The 20,640-nt window shown below is 45.8% G+C and overlaps 1 protein-coding gene across 2 annotated transcripts in view; it reads left to right on the forward strand.

Annotated features, from left to right (window-relative positions):
* The first annotated feature begins 634 nt into the window (after positions 1 to 634).
* Positions 635 to 20,640, forward strand: part of SH3PXD2A (SH3 and PX domains 2A) — a 261,000-nt gene continuing 240,994 nt past the window's right edge. For both annotated transcript variants that reach the window (XM_054163352.1, XM_054163353.1), the window contains exon 1: positions 635 to 836. In XM_054163352.1, the coding sequence (XP_054019327.1) occupies positions 765 to 836 (72 nt within the window). In that variant the 5' untranslated portion in view covers positions 635 to 764. The remainder of the gene's footprint in view (positions 837 to 20,640) is intronic.

Raw genomic sequence — 20,640 nt, forward strand, 5'->3', positions numbered from 1 at the left:
TCTGCAGCGCTACAGACCAAGGCAGTGCAGACCTCCCCAGGTTGTCGCTGACCTTGAGCTTCCACATGGAGCCAGGGGGGCTGTGGGCTTAGACCCCCTCTCTCACGAGTTTCCAGCATGACCTTGGCCAGCTGCTTGAGGAAGGTATTTTTGACACTATCTGCAGTGAAGGTTGGCTTAGAGCCATCCCACCCTTCCTATGCCCCGGGTGGCCCTCTTTCCCCGGGGTCTTCTTGAGGATGATCCGAGTGGTCTCAGCAGAATCGGGCTGAGGCAGAGCGCGGGGGGCCTAGATCGTTTGGGGGCAGCTCCGGGAGGAAAAAGTGTACCCCCCAGCCTTCGCCACCTCCCCGCGGGGTCCGAGGGGGCACCGGGAGGGTAGCTGAAGGCCGCCGCCATCTCAGGGCAGGCCGCGCCCCCTGCCACACGGGGGCGGTGGCTCCCGGCCCCCTCCCGTCCCGTCCCGTCCCGCCGGCGCCCCCCGGGGCCGTCTGGGGGCGGGGCCGGCGGCCGGGCCCTGCCCCTCCCGCTGCCGCTGCCACCGCGCTGGCCGCGCAGCCCGAGGCAGCAGGCAGGGCGCGGAGACGGCCGTCGCCGAGAAGGGGGAGCTGCTGCAGCGGCACGGGGCGGAGCCGGCACCGGGGCATCTTCCCTCTCTGCAGCCCGCCCGCCGCGCCGGCCGGCATCGCCGCGGCGGGCAGCGCGGCGGAGGGTGCTGCCAGTGCCGGGAGGAGTGGCGGAGCCCCGCCGCGGGGTGCGCGAGGATGCTGTCCTACAGCGTGCTAGACGCCAATGTGGTGGACGTGGAGAAGCGGAGGAACCCGTCGAAGCACTATGTGAGTGGCGGAGGGGCCCGGCCGAGCCCCCGGTCCGCCGCCGGGCGGGCTGCCTGCCTGCGGGGGGTGGTGCACGTGTGCGGGCGGCGGGACGGGGCCGGGAGCCGTACGGCGCCCGGAGCGCGCCCCAGGTAGTGTCCTTGGGGGCCGTATCGCTGACCGTAACAAGGCAGCCCCGCTCCTGAGCAGCCCTGACTGCTGCCGTGCCCGCTCCTTTGCCCCGGCAGGGACTCAGGTGAGGTGCCAGCGGGGCTCCGGGCGGCCGGGGGCAGCGTGGTCCCATACGAAAAGGGATCTCCTTATGGAAATGCAGATCATCTTTCTCTTCCTTTTTCATCTCGTTTATAATTTTGAAGTTTCCTACCCGTCTGAAGGGGGACCTTCTCTTCTTGCTCAACAATATCTAGCAGAGGGTGGAACAGGTCTCGGCTCCCCGGGTTGTTTCCATCCTGGTCACAGGAATACAGACTACCCGATGGGGAGTGGGGCAAGCCTCTGCTACTTGTAGGGTCAGTGCTCCGGAGGTGCTGAATGCATCTTCACTCATTCTCTCACATGAGTTGTAGTCAGACCTTTTCTGAGGAGAGAGCCGGTTTGCGTGATTATCGGGGCAGATTCAGTGTTTGGGATCTCTTTCATCTCTCTTACGCCTTCCTCCTTTCACACCTTACTGCCAATAGCACAGCATCAGAGGAGGATCTTTAGCAACCTTTCTAGACTCCGGTGTTTGCCTGCAAGAGTTTGCAGCATACAGCAGAGTAGCTTTTGCCCGTCCACGTTAAGTAGAGAAGCATCTTTTCTTTCCTTTCTGGCTCTTTCTGGGGTTTAGTTGCACCAAGTCCTTTAACTCTTTCCTCAAAATCCAACCTGCATCTTGACACACGGAAGGCTGGATTTTTTGCAGGGATAAGGTAAATCATCCAGCCTTGGTAAGGAAAAGCCCGATGGGGTGTTGTTCTTGGTGTGAAATCACTGTGATTTCTTCAGAGCAGGTCAGGTTGCCAGAAAGATAAGGCCGAAGATTGGACATAAAGCTTTGTTATTAGTATTTCATATGGCTGAGCTTTTTCCTCTAAGACTTAAACCATAACTCAGCTTAAGGCTAGAGGGCACTATGTTGCTGAGAGATACTGGTTTGTGGATGTAAAGCAGAAGCTCTCACCTACCATGGAATTAAGCATCTTGTGCCCAATTCATAGGAACGAGTGTGAGTTTTAGGTCTCTGACTGCCAGCTGGACCTGTGCATTCAGTCTATTGTCCATTCACCACTTCCAGACAGGAAAGACTTTAGCTTTTGCAAGCTGCTGCTGTGAATTGTGTCTGACACCACTGCAGGCTATTATGTCACCTGAAAGGTGGCAGCAGTTCAGCATCTGAGAAGTACATCTGCCAAGCACAAAGATATACAAAAGAACTGGTAACAAAGTCTTCCTGATTGCCAAGAGAAATCGACATTCATTTCTTATTTGTTGGAAAATTACCAGAAAGTAAGGATTTAAGTCCTATAGTCACAGCTTTGAAAGAAAATATTTCCATGTTTTTCTGCAGAAATGCATTTGTATTTCCTTAATGATTATTGTAATTGGATTTCAGTAGCAATAACCTAAGCTGTTCCAAGGAGCTCTCTTCAGTGCTTCCAGTGGCAGATCTATTTCTTCCCCTTCACCCCTTTCTCCATATGTATTTTCTAATACTGTTTTCTGCACAACAGTTCCATGTTCCCATGTGTCCAGTCCTTAGCCAACAAAAGGGCAAACTAAATGGTGTGTTGGGTGACTAGGGTTGTGTCTCCTGTGTAATCCTTGATCTCTGGCTGTACGATATTGGGCACAGTAGAGTCTCGGTTCACAAACAAGCTTTGGGGTACTTAGGTTAAAAACAATTGTTATCCATGTCCTGAGTGAATTAACCTACAGATCTAAAAGTCTTGGACTCTTCTTTGTTTTCTAGATTGCAGTTTACTGCAGATGCATGTTCTGCAGTCTTTCACCTGCCTAGAGTAATTCAGGATGAACCCATGCTGTCAAAGAATTGGGGCTGATCCATTGACTGCTGTTAGTTTGATTCTCTGCTCTTTTTTTTTTTAACACAAAACAACTATGGTTTTTTCTTTCCCTGAAATTAGTATAGATGTAATGGGATTTAGTGCTTTCCATTGCCTATGGATAGTCTGGAGAGTGCAAAGCTTAGTGCTCTCTGCCTTATGCGGCTCTATAATATCAAATAGCCTTTCTACCTCAAACATCCATAAACACCTTCATGCCATGCCTTAAGGCCACACGACACGTACCTTGGCATCAGATTAATGATGTGTTTCTCTGGTGGATGGTGACATAGGTATTACAGGCATTTTAATGTGGCTCCCTTTCCTTTTAATTGTGATCTTTCAGGGCCACAGAGGAGCCTGCAGAGATGAAGGCGAGTCTTAGGCCTTGTGGGCGTGTGTAGAGGACTAAATGTGAGCGGCGCATAAGCCTCTGTGCTGCTTGGCCTAGATGCCAGGAATCATTCCCTGGAGCACAAGTCTTTCATGATATAAGCATAGCTTTTGTGGCCTTGACTCAAGAAAGTAAAAGAAAGAAGGCAGCTTTGCATATCTTCTGCTATGATCCCTGTGTGTGAAACTTCTGAAGAGATGAATACCTTACTGGAAGATTTGTAGGGCTCTGCAAATGGTAAGAGATTAAAATCTTGGATCCAGCACTGTTTGACAGGAACCCAGCCAGCTCTTTTCTCTCCTTGGGAATTGCTACTAGGGGAGGAATCTGGAATGCCTCCCTCTGCGTCCCTTTCAGCAACTGGGTAGCACAACACCCACCAGCTGGCTGGAGGTCCTTGATGTGAACGGATAAGGTTGGATCAATAACCACGTGCCTTAATGTAAGCTACTGCTGCTCTTACAGCTTGTGACTTTCCAGATGAACTTGCTATTCTTTCTCCATACCAATGGAGTTTTACAAAATTGATTTGCTCTTGATAAAACTTCACAAATGTTAAATCTCCTTGCTTTCCCCCTTCTCTTTTAGCAATGTCAGGAAGGTCAGGTCTGGGTTTGTTGGAAAGACCCTTGATGCAACAGGGGTCATACGTTGGCTGAGCAATGCTGTGGTGAAGCTGGGTGGATTAGGAAGTGGCAGTTAATGGTTGAAGGTGTCAGTTAATCATTTTGAAGATAAAAAGCTGGTAACAAAATCCAAATCCCTTTTCCGGCCCCTGCTAAGTTTTAAACAGTCTGAAAGTCTCTTCTCTCAGTTATTGAAGTTTGATCTGCTTATGGGGTAGCTTCTTAGGCCTTTAGTCTGAGGTTGTGATTGTCTGAATTAAACTTGAAATGATCCTAAACCAGAAATGCATTCTGTACTTAAAGGAACTTGCTGTTGATACTTGCCTCCTTTAACCATCCATCAAGAAGCCTTTTAATCCTCCTGTTCTCTCTGTCTGTTTTCAGGTTATCTTTAGGCAGATACCCTTTACCCAAATATCTGACTCCTTTATAAACCCTGCAGGAATTGTTTGCCTACCGGATGTGCTTAATCACCTTCTCAGGGAGGTGAGAGTGGGTTACCACCTTCACCTGTTCAGTTTCACAGGACCTGGGTGATGGCAAATGTTTATTAAAAACCAAATGAGTGGTATCTCTCATCCCCCTCCCTGATCATTTGTCGTTCACAGAAAACCAAGCAGTTACTGATGTGCATTATCTCACTAGATGTTTATATGCTTGAGGTAATTTCTGAAGTCCCTTAAGTGTACTTGTGTTATCCCAAGGGCAGGGATGGATACATGAGTACAGATTTTTTTCTTCCAGCACTATCCTACCTTTCTAGTTGGGCTTTGTGTGGTTTTCAGCTTTGTACAGTATGGAGGGAAGGTAAACTACTCTTGCTTTACAAGAGGCTGTTCTGTCTCTTTCCAATTAGAATGAGGTTCATTGCTGATTTTAGTCATCTGAGATGCTGGCATACTGTCCCAATTCCTCCTCAGGGTAATATGTTTCCCAAAGCCATCTCTGAATGTCTTGAGATTGGTCTTGTAGCAATCTCTCTGCTGCATGGATATGGTTGCTAACCTCCTCAGGGCACTAGCATTGCTGAATTGTAAGGGATCAAGCTTGCTGTCTTGGGTTTCAGCATTGCTCCCAGGAGAATGTGAGTGTGCTTGTCACAAGTGACCTGCTGTAAAATATTAGCATACTTTGAAGAAGAAACTTGTACTGCTAGGGTCAAGCTCTGTTCCTTGTGTCTTAGCTGCTCCGGCTTAACTACTCAGGCTCTAGAATGCCTTAGATGCAATTCATGGGTTTATTTCTCTTTGTTGCAAGCTGCTGATTATACAAAGACCAGCACTGGCAAGGAGGGTATGGACATGTCATGGGTTTAGTGGCAAGGATCTTTGTTCCCGTGTTGGTGCCTCATTTCTACCATGAGAGAAGGAGCTGGATTCCTTGTGCTTGGGCCATCGCATGGGTTGTCCAGTGTAGCACTGACTGCAAGTCTGAGTTGAGAAGCTCCATGTGCCCCCATGTGCTAGGAGTACCAGTAGATTTTGGGTAAGAAAAGCTCACCCTGGCTTGTTTTCATCCTTTCAATTACCAGAGCCTGGGAACGGTGACCTAGATTTCTTCTAGAGTGAACAGGATATGACATACATGGAGCTCCCATGGCTGGTGGCCTGTGGGTAGAGCACAGTGAGGGACCTGATGTGAATCAGAAGGCAGTGTTAGATGAGTAGATGGAATACCGATGTAGGATTTTGCCTTTCTCCCATCAGGACACTCTGTGGCTTTCCTTCCAGGGACCATGATCCAGCTTGACTCAAGTCTGAATTAATGTTATTACTGTTATCTTTGCCTGGAGCTCTGGTAAAGAACCAGAAAATTAGCAGGCTCCTCTGTGACTTCATTGTTCCTTCTTAACTTCTGTGCATTGGCAAGGATTATGTCAAAGGTGGCTGTGATCAATGTGTGCCATGGAGAGCTCAACAGAAAGCAGATCGGGGTAAAACATTCCCTCTCCCATGCAGTGGCTTTCTCTGTATGTAGACCCTCACCCTTGCTAGGGTAGACATATGTCTTTAGGGATAATTTCCATCACCCTGCCTGTTTTAGATGCAAATCTTGCAGACCACAACATTTTCATCATTTTTGAATGTCTGATGAAACATATCAGGAAGAAGTCAGTATTTCTGAAACATCTGGAAGCTGTGGATAGACAGTTCTCTGCAGATTGGATCAGCTCTTTGCCCCTGCTCCCAAATGGCCAGAGGAGATCAAATACCAGGAGGGAGATGACCAAACGTTGCTAGTCCAAACATAGCTGCACCCACCAGTGCTCAGAGGACTTCTCTCTTCCTTCTGCAACCAGTTCTTAATGGAAATGTTGCTTGTTCAAATGAAATTCTACCCTAATAGCAGAGGGTTTAGTTTCTGTGTCCTGTTGGTTTGAGTGTTTTTTTTTCTATCTATTTTTGGGTACTGCTGTTTTATGAAGCCAACATAATGCACAGGTTTCTCCTATTCACTGTCTTGAAAGACTCACTTTTTTTCCCCTTCCTCAGCATCCTCCTAGCCCTCCTTGGGAAGTGCTCAAGAGAGGCATTGTCCCTTTGAGCCTTGCAATGTAGCTCAGATGTTTTGGACATCTGCCTGCTTTTCATCATGAGCTAGCTGTCTTGCAGTTACTTTCTCTGTAACTCCAGGCTTCTTCAGCAGGCAGCCCAGCAGACTAAGGAGTGCTCACAGTTCTTTCTTCCAGTGGTGAGTTTGTAGCATTGAGCCAAGAGACAGAACTAACTAAATTCAACAGTCTGCAAAGTAAATGGCTGTCCCTAGCTTTTGGAATAGATTAAAAACCAATAAAGAGATAAGGTAGTTGTCCTCATTTGTTGTGGTCAGGGCAGAATGAAATAACGCAGGAGGCTTTACATCCCGGCAGGCTGCCTGTACTGGTGGAGGGCAGCCAAAAGCAAGCTCGGAGAAGAGCTTTTAGTAAGCTCATGAGCTGGGGGGGCAACAGCTCCAAAAGCCTCCAAGTTCCATTTTAGCAAGTGATGAAGAGGCCACTGCTGACTTTCACTGGGACTTGGTTACCAGGGAGATGCTGCCCTAAGAGATAGCACAAATGCTTTCAGCTACTGCAAACTGCAGGTGATCTCTGGCTTCTTAAGAGCCCTGAATGAGATGTGTGTGTGAATGTTGGGGCACGTTTGTGCAATGCTGCTTAATGGGTTGTAGTCAAAATTATGCCAATCTCACTGCTTTGAACTAAAAGGGAGAGGAATGGAGAGGCCAAATCGTGCCTTTTTCCCATAAGGGGTGACTGGAGGGAGATGAACAGACATCCTAAGGAAGCAAGCGATGGAATAGGAAATAGAGCCCAGACTTCCTGTATCCCAGAGCAGCCCATCTGTTCATTACCATGAACCCAGCACTTAGACAGATAGACAGCACAAAGGTATTGCTCTCCTCCCATCCCAGCAAGGTAGAGTACATGCTGGCAACCTCACTGGAAAGATGAAGCTAACAGAGATTAAGTGGTTGGCCCAAGGCCGCCCATCTGGACACATTCTTGTGTGACCTGCCTTAAGCGGTCCTGCTTTGCAGGGGGGGTTGGCCTTGATGATATCTGGAGGTCCTTTCCAACCCCTAGCAGTCTGTAATCCTGTGATTCTATGAAGTGTGTGGCAGCATTCTCTATTCTTTCTGTGACTTCCAAAGCAGTCTTGCAAATTATCTGATAAAAGTACACAGCCTGAAAAAATACTACTCTCATATTCTGTCATTGTCTTCCTCAAAACTCATTTCCCATTTTATATGGATTAAACAGGAAGAGGGATTCAATGTAACTTTACCTGAGTCAGGAGGTGACGTACAAGCTCTCTAATTTAGTAATTTGGGAGGAAACAGCTGGGCCTTCTAATGTGAGATGGCTTTTTTTTTAACCTTCCTTTTACATGCCATATCCTCAGTCCATGCCTGCTCTTGCAAAGGGAACTGCTCAGTAAGCACAGAGCAGAGCAGAATCCTTAGAGGGGAGCTGTGTGTTGTTTGGCATTGTGAAGCTGGAAGCTTTCTTGTAGCTGGAGCTGACACCTTCTTGTCTGGAGCATGCTGTGTAAATATTGCATGAAGAAGGCAGAGAGCTGCACAGTAGCATGCTGTTTGAGATGAGTGGTGTCTGCTGCTTAATCAGGTAGTGTCAAGACCAAATACAGTCAAATCTACAGGAAAAAAACACCTAGTAACTTCCCTGGTCCTTGGTTCATGCCTCTGGAGGGAGGCTTTACTGCAAGTTTTACTGAGAAGTTTGTAATTAGTAAGTCTTTTTTTGGTGTAGTGCATCTCCCTTGGTCTTTACTCTTAAATGCAAAAATACAGTCTCCAGGATCTCTTTGTTATCCTCTGCTAGGCAGGGACATTGTCATGTTTGGGGAGGGGTGGAAGGCAGAAGGAAACTAGATGGATTGTTTCACCTGAAAGGTTTTTGAAGTGGAACATCTTGCAACCTAGTTAGAATCTTTCCACTTTACGGAATCAGAGAATTGTTGGGGTTGGAAGGGACTTCAAAGATCATCCAGTTCCAACCCCCCTGCCGTGGGCAAGGACACCTCACACTACATCATGGCCTTAAAAAGCTCCACTCTCACTCTTTCCGTCACCTTCTAGTGACAGCACTAAATATCAGTAATATGGTGTGCTCATTGTATGTATTTATAAATAGGGAGGTTTTTTAATGCATAAAAAGCCTCTTTGTACAAAGGAAGGATATTTCCACACTATAACATGTGCAGACAGACCTGAAAGATGGTCTCTGTGCTGAGCTGCTAAGACAAATGATGACACACAGATACAGGCAGGTGGGGGCAGTGAGACAACATCCACTAGCTGAGCAGGTAATCATCTCAACTTAAAGGTAACCCAAGCTACTGTCTGGTGGTCATTTAGGCATCATCGCAAAGAGCAGGTATAAAGGAGGATAAAATGCAATGACATTTTAAATTTCCCTGGGGTGAAGGTGCAGCAGAGAGATATAGTATTTATTTTAGTACCTGTAAGTGCTTGAATGTGCTGGTTTTAACTGATGTTCTCATGCTTAGGGTGATCTTTGTGACCTATTGATTTTGGCAAAGCTACTCTGTATTCCAGCTTTTGAAAGAGGAGCTTAGTAAGGGGGCCTGCATGGAAGCTGGAAAGGGACTGTTTATGAAGGCCTCCAGTGACAGGATGAGGGGCAGTGGTTTTAAATTAGAGAAGAATAGATTTAGACTGGATGTTGGGGAAAAGTTCTTTACAATAAAGGTGGTTGAGCACAGGAACAGGTTGCCCGGAGAGGTGGTTGGGGCCCCATCCCTGGAGATATTAAAGGTGAAGCTCAACAATGGCTCTGGGCAATCTGATCTAGTTGAGCATGCCCCTGCTTATTGCAGGGGGATTGGACTAGATGACCTTCAGAGATGCCTATCAGCCCAGGTGATTCTATGATTCTTTGCAGGTAGCTAAGCAAATCTTTGAATAGGAAGCATTCTCCTTTTGAGTCTTCATCAGAATTTCAGATATTGCATAGTATGCTGCAGTGTATACTTACATGGTCTTAATAGTCAGTGACTATTCTAGCACAGGATCTGGGTGTACCATGGCTTTACCATAAGGCTGTGATGTTGTGTTGTAACATTCATTATTATAATACAACCCTGTAGTTTGTGATGGTTGACTTGGATGGAATAAAATATTTGTAGATGCATAGATTTTTAAGTGTCCATAACCATGTGTGTGGTCTCATACCTACGGTGTTTGAAACCTAACTAGCAGTAGTTATGCTTTGATATGTTACTGGCACTGTTTCTCTGACCAATGGGGTGTGTTTTATTTTTCCTGTAAGCCACACTAGCTGAAAGCAGTGATGCACTAGGCTCCTATGCTCTCAGCAGTCAGTGGCATGATTTTATAGGCTTGATGTAAACTTGTTTGCAAGGAAAACACTCCTGTCTATGCTCATAGGAAGAAATGTGCCAAACCTCTGCTAAGCATAACTGTGTTTAAACAAGAGCTCCACACTGCCATTCTGTCTCCTTTATGGAAGTCTTCCATAGCTGTCCCTGAAGTACTGGCACCATGGTTTTCCAGTGTCTGGGACGTGCCTGTAGATGCAAACTTTAATGTGTAAAGTTCATAAAGCATCCCTTAAGGTCTGAACTAATGTCCTGTGTGGTACACACAAAATCCTGCATAGTATTGTAGAAGAACTCACATGTCCCCTTTACTCCTGTTGTGGCCTTGGATTATTTGTTTAACCTCTCTGAATCTCAGTGTGCTCACTGCAAACCCAACAGAATTTACCCAGCTGTTATAAAACGTGAAGATGAGTGTGTTAGCTCGGTGCTTGCTGCTGGCATAGTCTTTGGAACCTCTGAGTTTGGGTCTTATTCCTCTACCAGCAGGTCCACCGCTGGGAGCAGCAGTTGCAGGGCAGCACAGTCATGTTGTTGTCTGGAAATGGGAGTTAGACCATTGCCACCCTAATAGCATTCAGCAGACACAGTAATGAATAGGATGGTTTGAAAGATACATCACCCTCTGAGGAAATGTACATTTAGGATGACAATCATGCTTGTCAGCTGTGAGCCTGTTTCTCTGGGGCATTCCTTCCCATTTTGGATTCCCAGGGTCTGTGAAGCTATTTGAGATGGAGCATGTACTCTGAACTTAGTATATTTCCTTTGCCTGAGAGCTCTCCATTCTCTGACACCTGCCACATTGCAAGCAGCCTGAGCTGGAGGATGGTTATTCATGGGACAGATGCTGCAAGAGGCAGCTGAGCTCCCAGTCTTCAGCAGGGCAGCTGGCACAGCCCCTGGTAGTGCATAAGTGGGAGGCCTGCAGTTTCCCAGGGCTGTAACTCCAGCAACTTTCACCAGCATTAAAGTCACTTAGAATTTAAAAACAAACAAATAAGGATATGTGAAGTATTTTCCTGGAAGAAAGCCACAGAGCAGATTAAGTGCATCTCCCTCCTCCCATCTCCTAAACATGTCACAGGAAGAAAGACTGGAGTTCAGTTTTTCCTAAGATTAAAACAGGTTCTGGGGCGGGCTTCTGGGACAGGATGGAGGAAAGCCAGGAGTTGGAGGGAAGCTCTGTGTGTGTGTGTGTGTATTTTATGAATGTATCTGTATGAGGTGAAACTGTCAGAATTCCTAACCCAGCATTGGTGGTAGTATCTCTTTGTAGCATCAAAAGGGCTGCTTGTTTTCCATTAATAACAAAAGATTAGAGCTGTCGGCCGAAGTAGAGAAGTGACTGATTCTACAAGAACATCCATGTCGGTTTTGTGTGTGACAAGGGGTAGCAATACTGTATCTTCTGCATTTCACAAGCCTTGGACATCCTTGATAAGTTTGTTCTTTCCCTGAATCCAGGTAAGTTTTCCTCTAATGCTTCAACAGAGGATGCTTTACTAAAGGGGAATCTAGCACAGTAGCTAACCTCTGAAATATCCTCCCTTGAGACATATGGAAGAGTCTTCTGGCTGTTACTGTTCAAAAAGAGATTCTCTGTTTCATGTTTTGCTGCTGTCTTTGTGACTGTAACGGTCTGTGTCAAGACTCTGGACTGCTTTGGGTAATCATCTTTCTGCCTGTTTCTGAGCTAGGCAACTGTAGCTTGGATTTTATCCTTTTATACAGACATCCTTGATTTGTAAAGATAAGTCTAAATAGTTCAGTTTAAAAATCTTTTAAGTGGATTTGTCATGGGTAACAACCTTCAAAGATTGCAATCGGTATGATCTGGGCAGGAGGGTCCATCAGTCTGTCATTAAACCTCCCTCTGTCCTCTTGCCATAAGGACCAGTGTTGTTTTTATAGCAATGACAATTTGCCACAGACCCTGGGGAGTGAGAGTGTGTGAGGCACAACCACCTGTTTTGAAGGAACTGAAGCTCTGGCCCAAGTGACCAGGATCTGAGGACATACAGCCTGGTCATGGGAGCAAGGCATTACTGCTTGCACCCTTGGCTTCACTGCTGAAGATGCTGTCCCAATTGCTTGGATGTAGCAGTGTTGGGATTTGTACTAGTCCTTTCAGCTGTAAGTAACACTGTGTATCTATGTGCCATTGGATTGGATTACTGGGATTACTGTTTTAGATAATTTTTCTCTTCTGCTGGGGGAGTGTGCAGTTATTTTGGAGAAATTGGGGGTTTTGATGTGAGGTTTTGTCTGTGTGTGCATGCATGTGTTTTGCTTCTGTTTTAACTTCTGTGTTGCTTTCTATTCGAGCAGGAGGAGGGTATGGTCAAAGAAACGGGGTGGAAAGCGGAAGTTTGCAAAGGATTTTTAAGTCTTCTTGGAGCTGATGCCACAGTCATGACCAGATCCTAACAATACTCTTCTAGTCTTCCATTTTTTTTTCTCTTGTGAAAAGCTCTAATCTTGTCCATAGCATGGAGTTATTTCCCATTGTCTTAATTTTGGTGTTTTAGGTGACCTTCCAGGTGTAGTAGGGCTGGACTGGAGATCATCACGTGGCTAATCACTGTGGCCTTCCACTTCTCAGTCTGCAGAAGGATTGAGAGTATAGCACTGATACATTTACTGCAGCCTATACATCTGAGGAGTGGTGACACAAAGATTTCCCTGTGTGCTGAGGGATTAGTGGGGCTCTGCTCACCATGTTATCGTGTTGTGATGCGAAGCCATCGGGGCTTTAACTCGTTTGATAAGCAGACTGACATCATGCTCTACCAGACACTGGCATTTATGGCAATCCAGGTGTCCTTATGCTGGGATCTTGTATGGGAGGAGCTGAAATTTTGGGGCCATTGTTTTGCTACGTGTGAGAAGTGTTGGCTGGATATGATGAACACTTTGACAGACCAGGGTGAGGGCTCAACTGGGCATGTGTGTTGGATCACGGGGGACTTGGAAACGTCCTAAGAAGCCAAAAGAGAAAATGACACACACTGCTCTTGTTTGTAGAAAGTAGAGACTTTAGTTAGTACTAGCAGAGGACTGATAGTCCAAACCTGATTGACTGTGTGTTTTATCTGCCAGCATCCTGTTCTGCCTGATCCTGTCTTCTGCATCTGGTTAACATGAGCTGAAGCAAATCTAGGTCAAACCCTTACTGCCACAAGGCCAACTTGTCTTTTCTGTATGTTGTGACAGAAAGGGTTAAGCATAAGGTGATGGTGGCTTGTAGCTTGTTTTAGGCAGTAACACTGCAGTAAATGCTGACATGGGAACACTCTTCAGCTGACGTCCTCGTGAGCCTCTCTGTGACATCAAACTACTGGACTTTCTCCAGCTGAGTTTGGCCTTGCCCCAGTGACAATAGATGTTAATCTGTTGGCTTGTCAAAAAAAGTGTTAGTGGTTTTTTCACAGACCCATTTCCAGCCCTCAGATTTCCCTGCTAGTAAACACAGTGTTATGTCATTGTTTTACCAGGAGCCAAGCACTAAAGCCAACTTTGCAGCGCTGTCATCAGCAAGCATCTATTCAGTTTGGGGCTTTATCTGAGTTCCCAGGCTTTCTTCCCACTGTTGCCTTTGTTCTGGTCTGTGTCCATCAAAAGCCTATGGATCCTTTATAGGAAATGTGTAGGGTCTGGCAGTTGTGGCTAACGCTTTCCAACTTATTTGTCTTAGATGGGTCTCCAGTGCATGTTTAGCAAAGATGCATTGATTTGTAAAGCTTCATCTCCTGGTGACTTTAGCCAAGACAAACTCTTGGATTTATGAATTCCCACATGCGCAACAAGGTGAAGGGATTTGCAGCCCAGCCTTGCTCCTAATTGATGAAATAACAGCAAGGTCATAGCCAGGGGCAATAGCCCCCCATGTTAGCTCCTGTTTTTCAAACTACAGTAGCTTGAGTTGCTATTAAAAGACTGTTTGTCAAATTGGTAACATTGTGAATTAACTTCCTTAGCTTTGAGAAACGTTACACAGATGAAATAAAGCCATTTATAACATTCTTGTAACTATTTTCCCTTGTTCTGCTTCTAGACTTTTTTCCAGCTGCCTGTGTGAAGGATATAAAAGTAAAGATTCATAAAGTTAATTTCAGTGGTTGGGAGCTAATCTCCTTAAAACAACCCTCCTATCCCAAGCTTTGAGGGGCTGGCCACAGTCCAATCCTTCTCATACTAAACCTGTCTGAAATGATATCCCAAATCAGCTGAAGTAGCCTTGAAAGGGGGGAGAGAGATGTTTGTTTGAATGCAGACCATTGAATTCTTCTGATAGAGACACAGGTAGATAATGAAGGAACAGGTTTAGCCTCTTGGCAGTTGTGCAGGAATTACAATGTTCTTGGGTATGAGGTGAAATAAAATTAAATGTATTTTCCCCACTATGTAATTAAGCTGTGCAGCACCTTGCTGAAAAGTGATAGGAAAGCTGAAAGTATAAATGGCTTAAAGAAAGAGTTGACAGATTTCTGGGCAGAAGATTGACGGCAGTTGAAGTTATCTGGCTGGGTCAGAAAGCCTGTAACTTACAAAATGCTTAAGACTAAGCACACTAGCTTTAGCAATTCTCTCTGTTGCTATTACGCAGTTACCATCCAGCTTCATTAACATCACAGTGCTGAACTTAGACACAACTTCTTTCTGTCCCAGCCTGGGTCTTCCGATGCTTCCCCAGATGCTCCTTAAGTGTATGGCACTAGCTTAGGTTTCAGAGGCTTGCTCTGTGTTATTAATACTAGTGATTGCTGTTGAGTCTTAACCAGGTGAAGTTAGGAAGCGTGGTGCATGCTGCTAGGAAGTGAGTCTCCCATTATGACTTCCAGCTCCCTTCTCTGCTCCAAACACTTCAAAAAAAAGAGAATTCATCATGCATTTATGGGCTAGTGTCACACAGCTGGGCCTTGGCAGATCACTTTCAGCTTCCTAGCTGTGGGTCAAGTGGCAATTTATTTTTGTAGAGCTAGCATGCCTGGTATTACTATTAATATACATTTAGGCTTTGTACTTATCTAATGCCTTTCATCCAAGCATCCCCCAACACTCTGCATCAGCACCTCTTTGCAAGGGGGGCAGATCAGACAGGGAGAGCATTGTTTTTGTAGCAATATACCTCCTGGCAGAAATGCCTTCTCAAAGCTGCCACAAGACTAGTGGATAATTTGGACTAATGGAAAAAGCTTGTTTGTTTGTTCGTCTTCCTGGCTGAAAGTACTGTGGGTACATCATGGGCCTGCAGAGCATAGACCTGAAACAGACCTAGAACACGAGCGGTGTGCAAGCACATTGCATTCTACATACAAACCTTCAAGATCTTTGTGTTGACATGACAGGAAGCTTCGAACTTCTTTTGATGGTTAATAACTTAATTCCCAAGCATCCTGTTTGTTCTCACACCAGTATTGTTTTCTTTTGCATAAACAGGTCTCTTCACTCGGTTTGGTCTGACCTCCTGTCTCACTCTCTGCTATTTTGTAGAGAGTGATCATGTCCTGTCTCAGCCTCCATTCTGCTGAGCTGCTCTAGCTTCCTCCTGTAGAAAAGGCAACCCTGAAAGGTGCATAGCAAAGAGATTTCCCTGCCCTATACTACTTGCATTCATTGCAGGCTGAATATGAGAGAGTTCTTTAGCCCAGGTGCTGACAACAATTCAATCTGGGCAACTTCAAGCATGTGGTGATTTACTGAGCACTGCTAGGTACAGTCTTGCCCATGTTTTCGGGAGCCATATGCAACCATCTTGGAACAAGCTTGACCTCAGTGGGGTGATTTGCCAGATGTAGTCAGGTGTAATTTAAAGGAAATGGGCTCCAGAGTCTGTCCTGTCCCTGAACTGTGTGTTGTGTCAGCATGAAGGAGGATGCTTGTTGGAGAGTAACTGGTGGTTCTTTCGTGGTTTCATTTTCTTCCCTTCAGGGAGTCTCAAAGCTAGTCCCAAAGCCTTGCACGTGACACTCCACTTGCAAAGCAGAGAGGAGAAAATGTGGCTGATCATGTTCCCCTGTTAACATTAATGAGGGTAATTTTAAGCAGATGCTGTCTATTTAATGTTCTGAAAGCACAGATAAACTGGTTTTCAGTAAATGCTGGGAATGGAGCAGGTGAGATGAAGGGCACTGTTTTAGTGAGCAGAGACTTCCCCAGTGAGATGCTTGGTAGGCTTGCTGGAGCACTTGGATGAAGCCCTCTCCTCTGGGCAACCTCTGTATATCCCGTTTGGGTGATAGGAGAGGTGGCCTGTGGTTTCTGTCTGAGCCTCAACAACAGTAAACAATTCCAGATTGATGTTGTGGAAGCGTGCTGGTTTTGTGAAGGGAGGACAAAGGGGGAGCCAAACCTAACAAGAGTATCTCAGTGCTGGGGGAAGAGAGCCAGGGTCGTATTTGGAGCTTGTACTGTTGGCAGGCACAGAAATGACGTGCCACATCACACGTGTCTTAGTGGAGATAGCTGGGGTGATTATCAGCAAGCTTCTTTGTGGGTTGGTTTGTGATGCTGATGATCCGAAACTGATGCTGGGATGCTTCAGGCAAACACTCTCTCTTTTCAGCTTCCATATCTTCTCTCTTTTGTAGTGTTTTTTGGCATTTGTCTTTGGGGTAAGGAAGAGGCCATAGCAACCCCCGGGAGTTCAGTTCCCATGAGTCCAAGTTGTGCAGTTATAGATCTGCTGCTGTTAAAATCATCATCGTTTGAAGTTGTCCACTTTACAAAGCTGGGTACTGACCCTGCTCCAAAGTACTGAGTTCCTCATCCAAAGCTGTTTGGCCAGCGATCCTCATGGCTGATGTATCTCCATCCTCCTTTGTGGGGGAACATTCCCAGAATCCACATCTTGTAGGACTTGTTATCAGTGAACTTAAGAAAGCTTTGGGATGGCTGCAGCTTACTTCATCAAAGCAAGCTGAAAGTCATTTGACCTTCAGATGTTTAAGTGTGTCTTAGAGACTGATTTGTTTGGGAGACCTAAGAGGACAACACAGTGTCTTATGTTTTAAGGCAGTAGTTTTCGTAGTGAGACTTGTGGCCTGTGTCAGAACCAGAGAATCACAGAAAGTTAGTGATTAGAAAGGACCTCAAAAGTTCATCTAGTCCAACTCCCTGCCAGGGCAGAGTAGGTCACACAGGTGGGTTTTAAATGTCTGCAGAGAAGGAGACTCCACTGGTAGAAGCACTGGAAGTAACAACTGCCAGTGGTTTTGCCATTCTTAGGCTTAAATTCACTCTTTGGTGGATGAAAACCCCACTGTGCAGAGGCCACTTGTTAAAATGATCTTTGGTATCTTTGCAATTCCTCACAAGCTTCAGTGAAACCACAGAAGCACCTTGGAACGTGTGCCTACTGTGAAAGTGTCAGCAATGGGTAGCAGTGTGGGCAATCGTGAGGGAAAACCGTACAAGTCTTCCATGTAATTTGCAAAAGGTCAACCCAAAAGGTTGCAGGCTGCGGAGGGGCTAAAAAGTACAGGGGTGGGGAGCAATCAGTGGTGACCAGTAGCAAGAGCACTGATGCTTTGCACTTCCATCTAACTGCTTCTCTGAGACTTGTGAAAACCTCATGCACAGGTAATGAAACTTCTCTGCAGCCATGCAAAAGAAATGCCACAGTTCCATCTTAAGAGGTTTGTTGTGGGTTTTTTTTGGCCTGCAAGTTGGGGGACTCGGCATAACTTGCCTATTTTTGCTGAGCAGATCAGTGGTGAAATTATGAAAGGGTGGCCCTGAGGGAGTAGATTTGGGTGTTGTTTGGGGTTTTGGGATCCCTGTGATTTTTTTTCTCAGGAGGTGATGAGCACCTGTGTGTTGGAAACTGGACGGTTCCTGGGAATGTTTGAGCTGCCCACACTAACATCCCTTCTGCTCGCCTTGGCCTGTATCAGCTGTGACTTTGGTTTTCCACCCCTGCTCTAACTGCCTGAATATGTTTCAGAGTGAGGACAAGGATTATCCTCAGCAGTTTCTCAGGTTACTGCTGATCACATTATGGAGCACATTATTTTAACTGCTATCCCAACCGATCAGTCAGGAGACAGGAAAAGTCATCTCCTGGGCAGTGGCACAGTTAGGACCTTTCAGTGTGAAAGGTCTGATACTACAATGAAATGTTGTATCAGATGCCATTACAAGCACCTTAGTCAAACAGCTGATACCTCTTGCCAGCAACCCCAGAGATTTGTGCCCATGAATGCATGGAAACAAAGTGTAAAGTTGTAGGGTAGGACAGCATTAATGATGGGGCCACTTCCTGAGTTGGCAGATGAGGATTAGCAGGAGTTGGGTTGGGGAGTTTGCCAACAGCTATCACTTCTTTTAGAAAAAGAGAGGGGGTTAGCATTTGGCAGTGCAACTCTGGCTATAAAGTACTTCCTAGGCTTCTTGTTTCTGTGGTGTTTAACGATTATACAGAGGGGGTTAAGACGAGGAATATCTATTGCAAAATCCCAGTCTTTTCTCCTAGGTGATTCTTCAATAATTGGTTCGTTCTCTTGCACAGGGAGTGCACAGCTGAGGGTGAAGCCCAAATGACTCCTGCCAATTAACTCAGCCTCATCTGGATTCCTGCTTGTGACCATTGTGAGATTCCTCACACTTGAGCAATGAACTGTAATAGTGGTTTTGACTGCACACGCTTGACACCGATCTTGCAGAAGAGATGCTGTGCCAAAATTGCAGGGGCGGGATTTGCTCTCCCTTTGATCTCGGTTTACATCGCATGGGCAATTTGCTGCGACTTAATAAGGAACAGCGCATGAGTGCTGGGCTGCTCGCTCTGCCTGCAGACCCACAGTCTGCTCAGTATATGGTAGAGCAAAGTTGCCTTCTTTTCAGCTAAACCTGGTCAATTGTCTTGCTGTGAAGGTCAAGATTTACACAAAGTTGCCATAAATTAATCAATACATGTGATAAGGTAAATCGTAGCTCTTTGGTAGTGTATCTGATCTATCTGCTGCGTGATCTACTGAGCCACCTGAAATGACTTCAGGGCTTGGGAGCTTTTGATTGAGTCTCTTCAGTGTGGTTTGGTGTTTGTTCAACATGAAGTGATTCATCTGGTGAATTGAGGGTGAATCAAAGGTCTCTTTTGCAATTGCCACTGTTTCACTGGGTTTCCTTGTGAAGATCTTTTAATATCTGCCCTGCTTTGATTGATCTTTGTAAACATGCTAATGATGATTCTGGCTTTGGAGTGCTTTGTATTTACCAAAAGAAGAGTCTGTTATCACAAATTGAGATGCCTCCCTCTCTCAAATTACAGCTGCTAATTTGATTTGTTTTGAGCATGTTTGTATTTCAGCAATCTGTGGGTTTATTATCCTGTGTTTGTTGCTGTCGTCTTAGCCTGTAAGACCTTTCCTTCATACTGGGAGGAGGAAGAACAGGATAGAAATACTATTATCATTACTGTTGCTGAAAACTGGCCAACTTTCCAACACACCACGTGTCTCAGTCTTTGTTAGAGACACAGTAATATTCCAAAGGATGCCCTAAAACTCCTCTAATTAAATTTATTGTTAGCTGACTAGAACTGTCATTTTCTAACAAACAGGAATTTTAAAATCAGGATTCAACTGCATGCTTAGCATTCCCCAGGTAGCACAAACTGATGCTGATAAAAATGATGAGGGCAGTCCGGTGCTGTGGGAGAGACAGATGTGTAAGGGCCATGAAACTAAAGTTAGTGGAGCAACTGTTTCACAGATTTTTGCAGAATGCATTAGCTCAGTTTTTCCTGGGCTCTCACCTGGCCCTGCAGCTGTGATGGCTTCTTCAGCACATCTTGACTCGGCAGATCAGCTGTCAGGGAACAGCACTGAGGCAGAGAAAAGTCCCTTGCTGGCTCTATAAGTGTAGGGGGCTGTCCTAGCAACATAATTCAATCTATTTTTATTTTTGGAGACTGACTGGATATAGTTCTGCTCTGTGTGGTGCTAAACTATGGCTGAGAGGCATGTGTGTCTCTTCCTTTCTCCCTGCAAGGAAGACTGTGGAAGGTATTTGCTTTATCTTATCCCTCCTCTTCCCCTCCCCCCCGCCCTGCTTTCTGTAAGGGTCAAATGAGTGTTGCTCACACCCAGGCAGTATCTTCCACTGGCTTGACTGACTTGTTAATACTGATCCCAGCCTTTCTCCACTCTTTGGAGCTCACTGGAGAAATTATGAGTACAGCGTGGGAGGCCAGCATCAGTGGGGCTGGAACCTGGGCTGGCTTGTGGGCTGCCCTCCATCTGGGTCTGTCTATCCTTAAGTGGGATATAAAGTTCCCTTTTTTCTTTCTCTAAAGGTGACAGCAAGTTTTGAAAGCTGGTTTGCAGTGAGGCAAATTCATGGGCAAGGAAGAAGATATGGAAATAATGTAGGTAGAGATGTGTCCATATTTCTGCTTGGAGGGCTAGAGACAGCTACAGTTTTAGCTGTCTCTAGGCATGTCCAAAGCTCACTGGTTGCTAATAGGTGGGCTGGTGAACAGAGGGCAGGAGAGAGACTCTTTGAGCCTCTAAGCCATGACAACCCTGTCCCTCTGTAGGGCAGTAATGCATGTAGCAAGGGCCCCTTGCAATGCAGCACCAAACCAATGGCTATTAAGGACCAACCCTCCCTTTTATGGGGGGTGTTGTATCCTCTTTCCTTTGTCCTACTTCTCTGGGACTTGTTTCAGACATGTTTCTGACATGGTAAAGATTAATCCAGCAACAGTACTGCTGATGCATTTTAACCCCTTTATTTTGTTATTCTATTTCAATTTAAATTGAGTTTGCATTTGTTGAGAGCAAAGGTGCTTGGGAAGATGAATAGCTTGGGAAGATATATGTCTCTGTCCTTTCTCACGTGTAGCTGGTA

The sequence above is a fragment of the Dryobates pubescens genome, chromosome 8 (genome assembly GCF_014839835.1).
Source record: "Dryobates pubescens isolate bDryPub1 chromosome 8, bDryPub1.pri, whole genome shotgun sequence".
NCBI lineage: Eukaryota > Metazoa > Chordata > Aves > Piciformes > Picidae > Dryobates > Dryobates pubescens.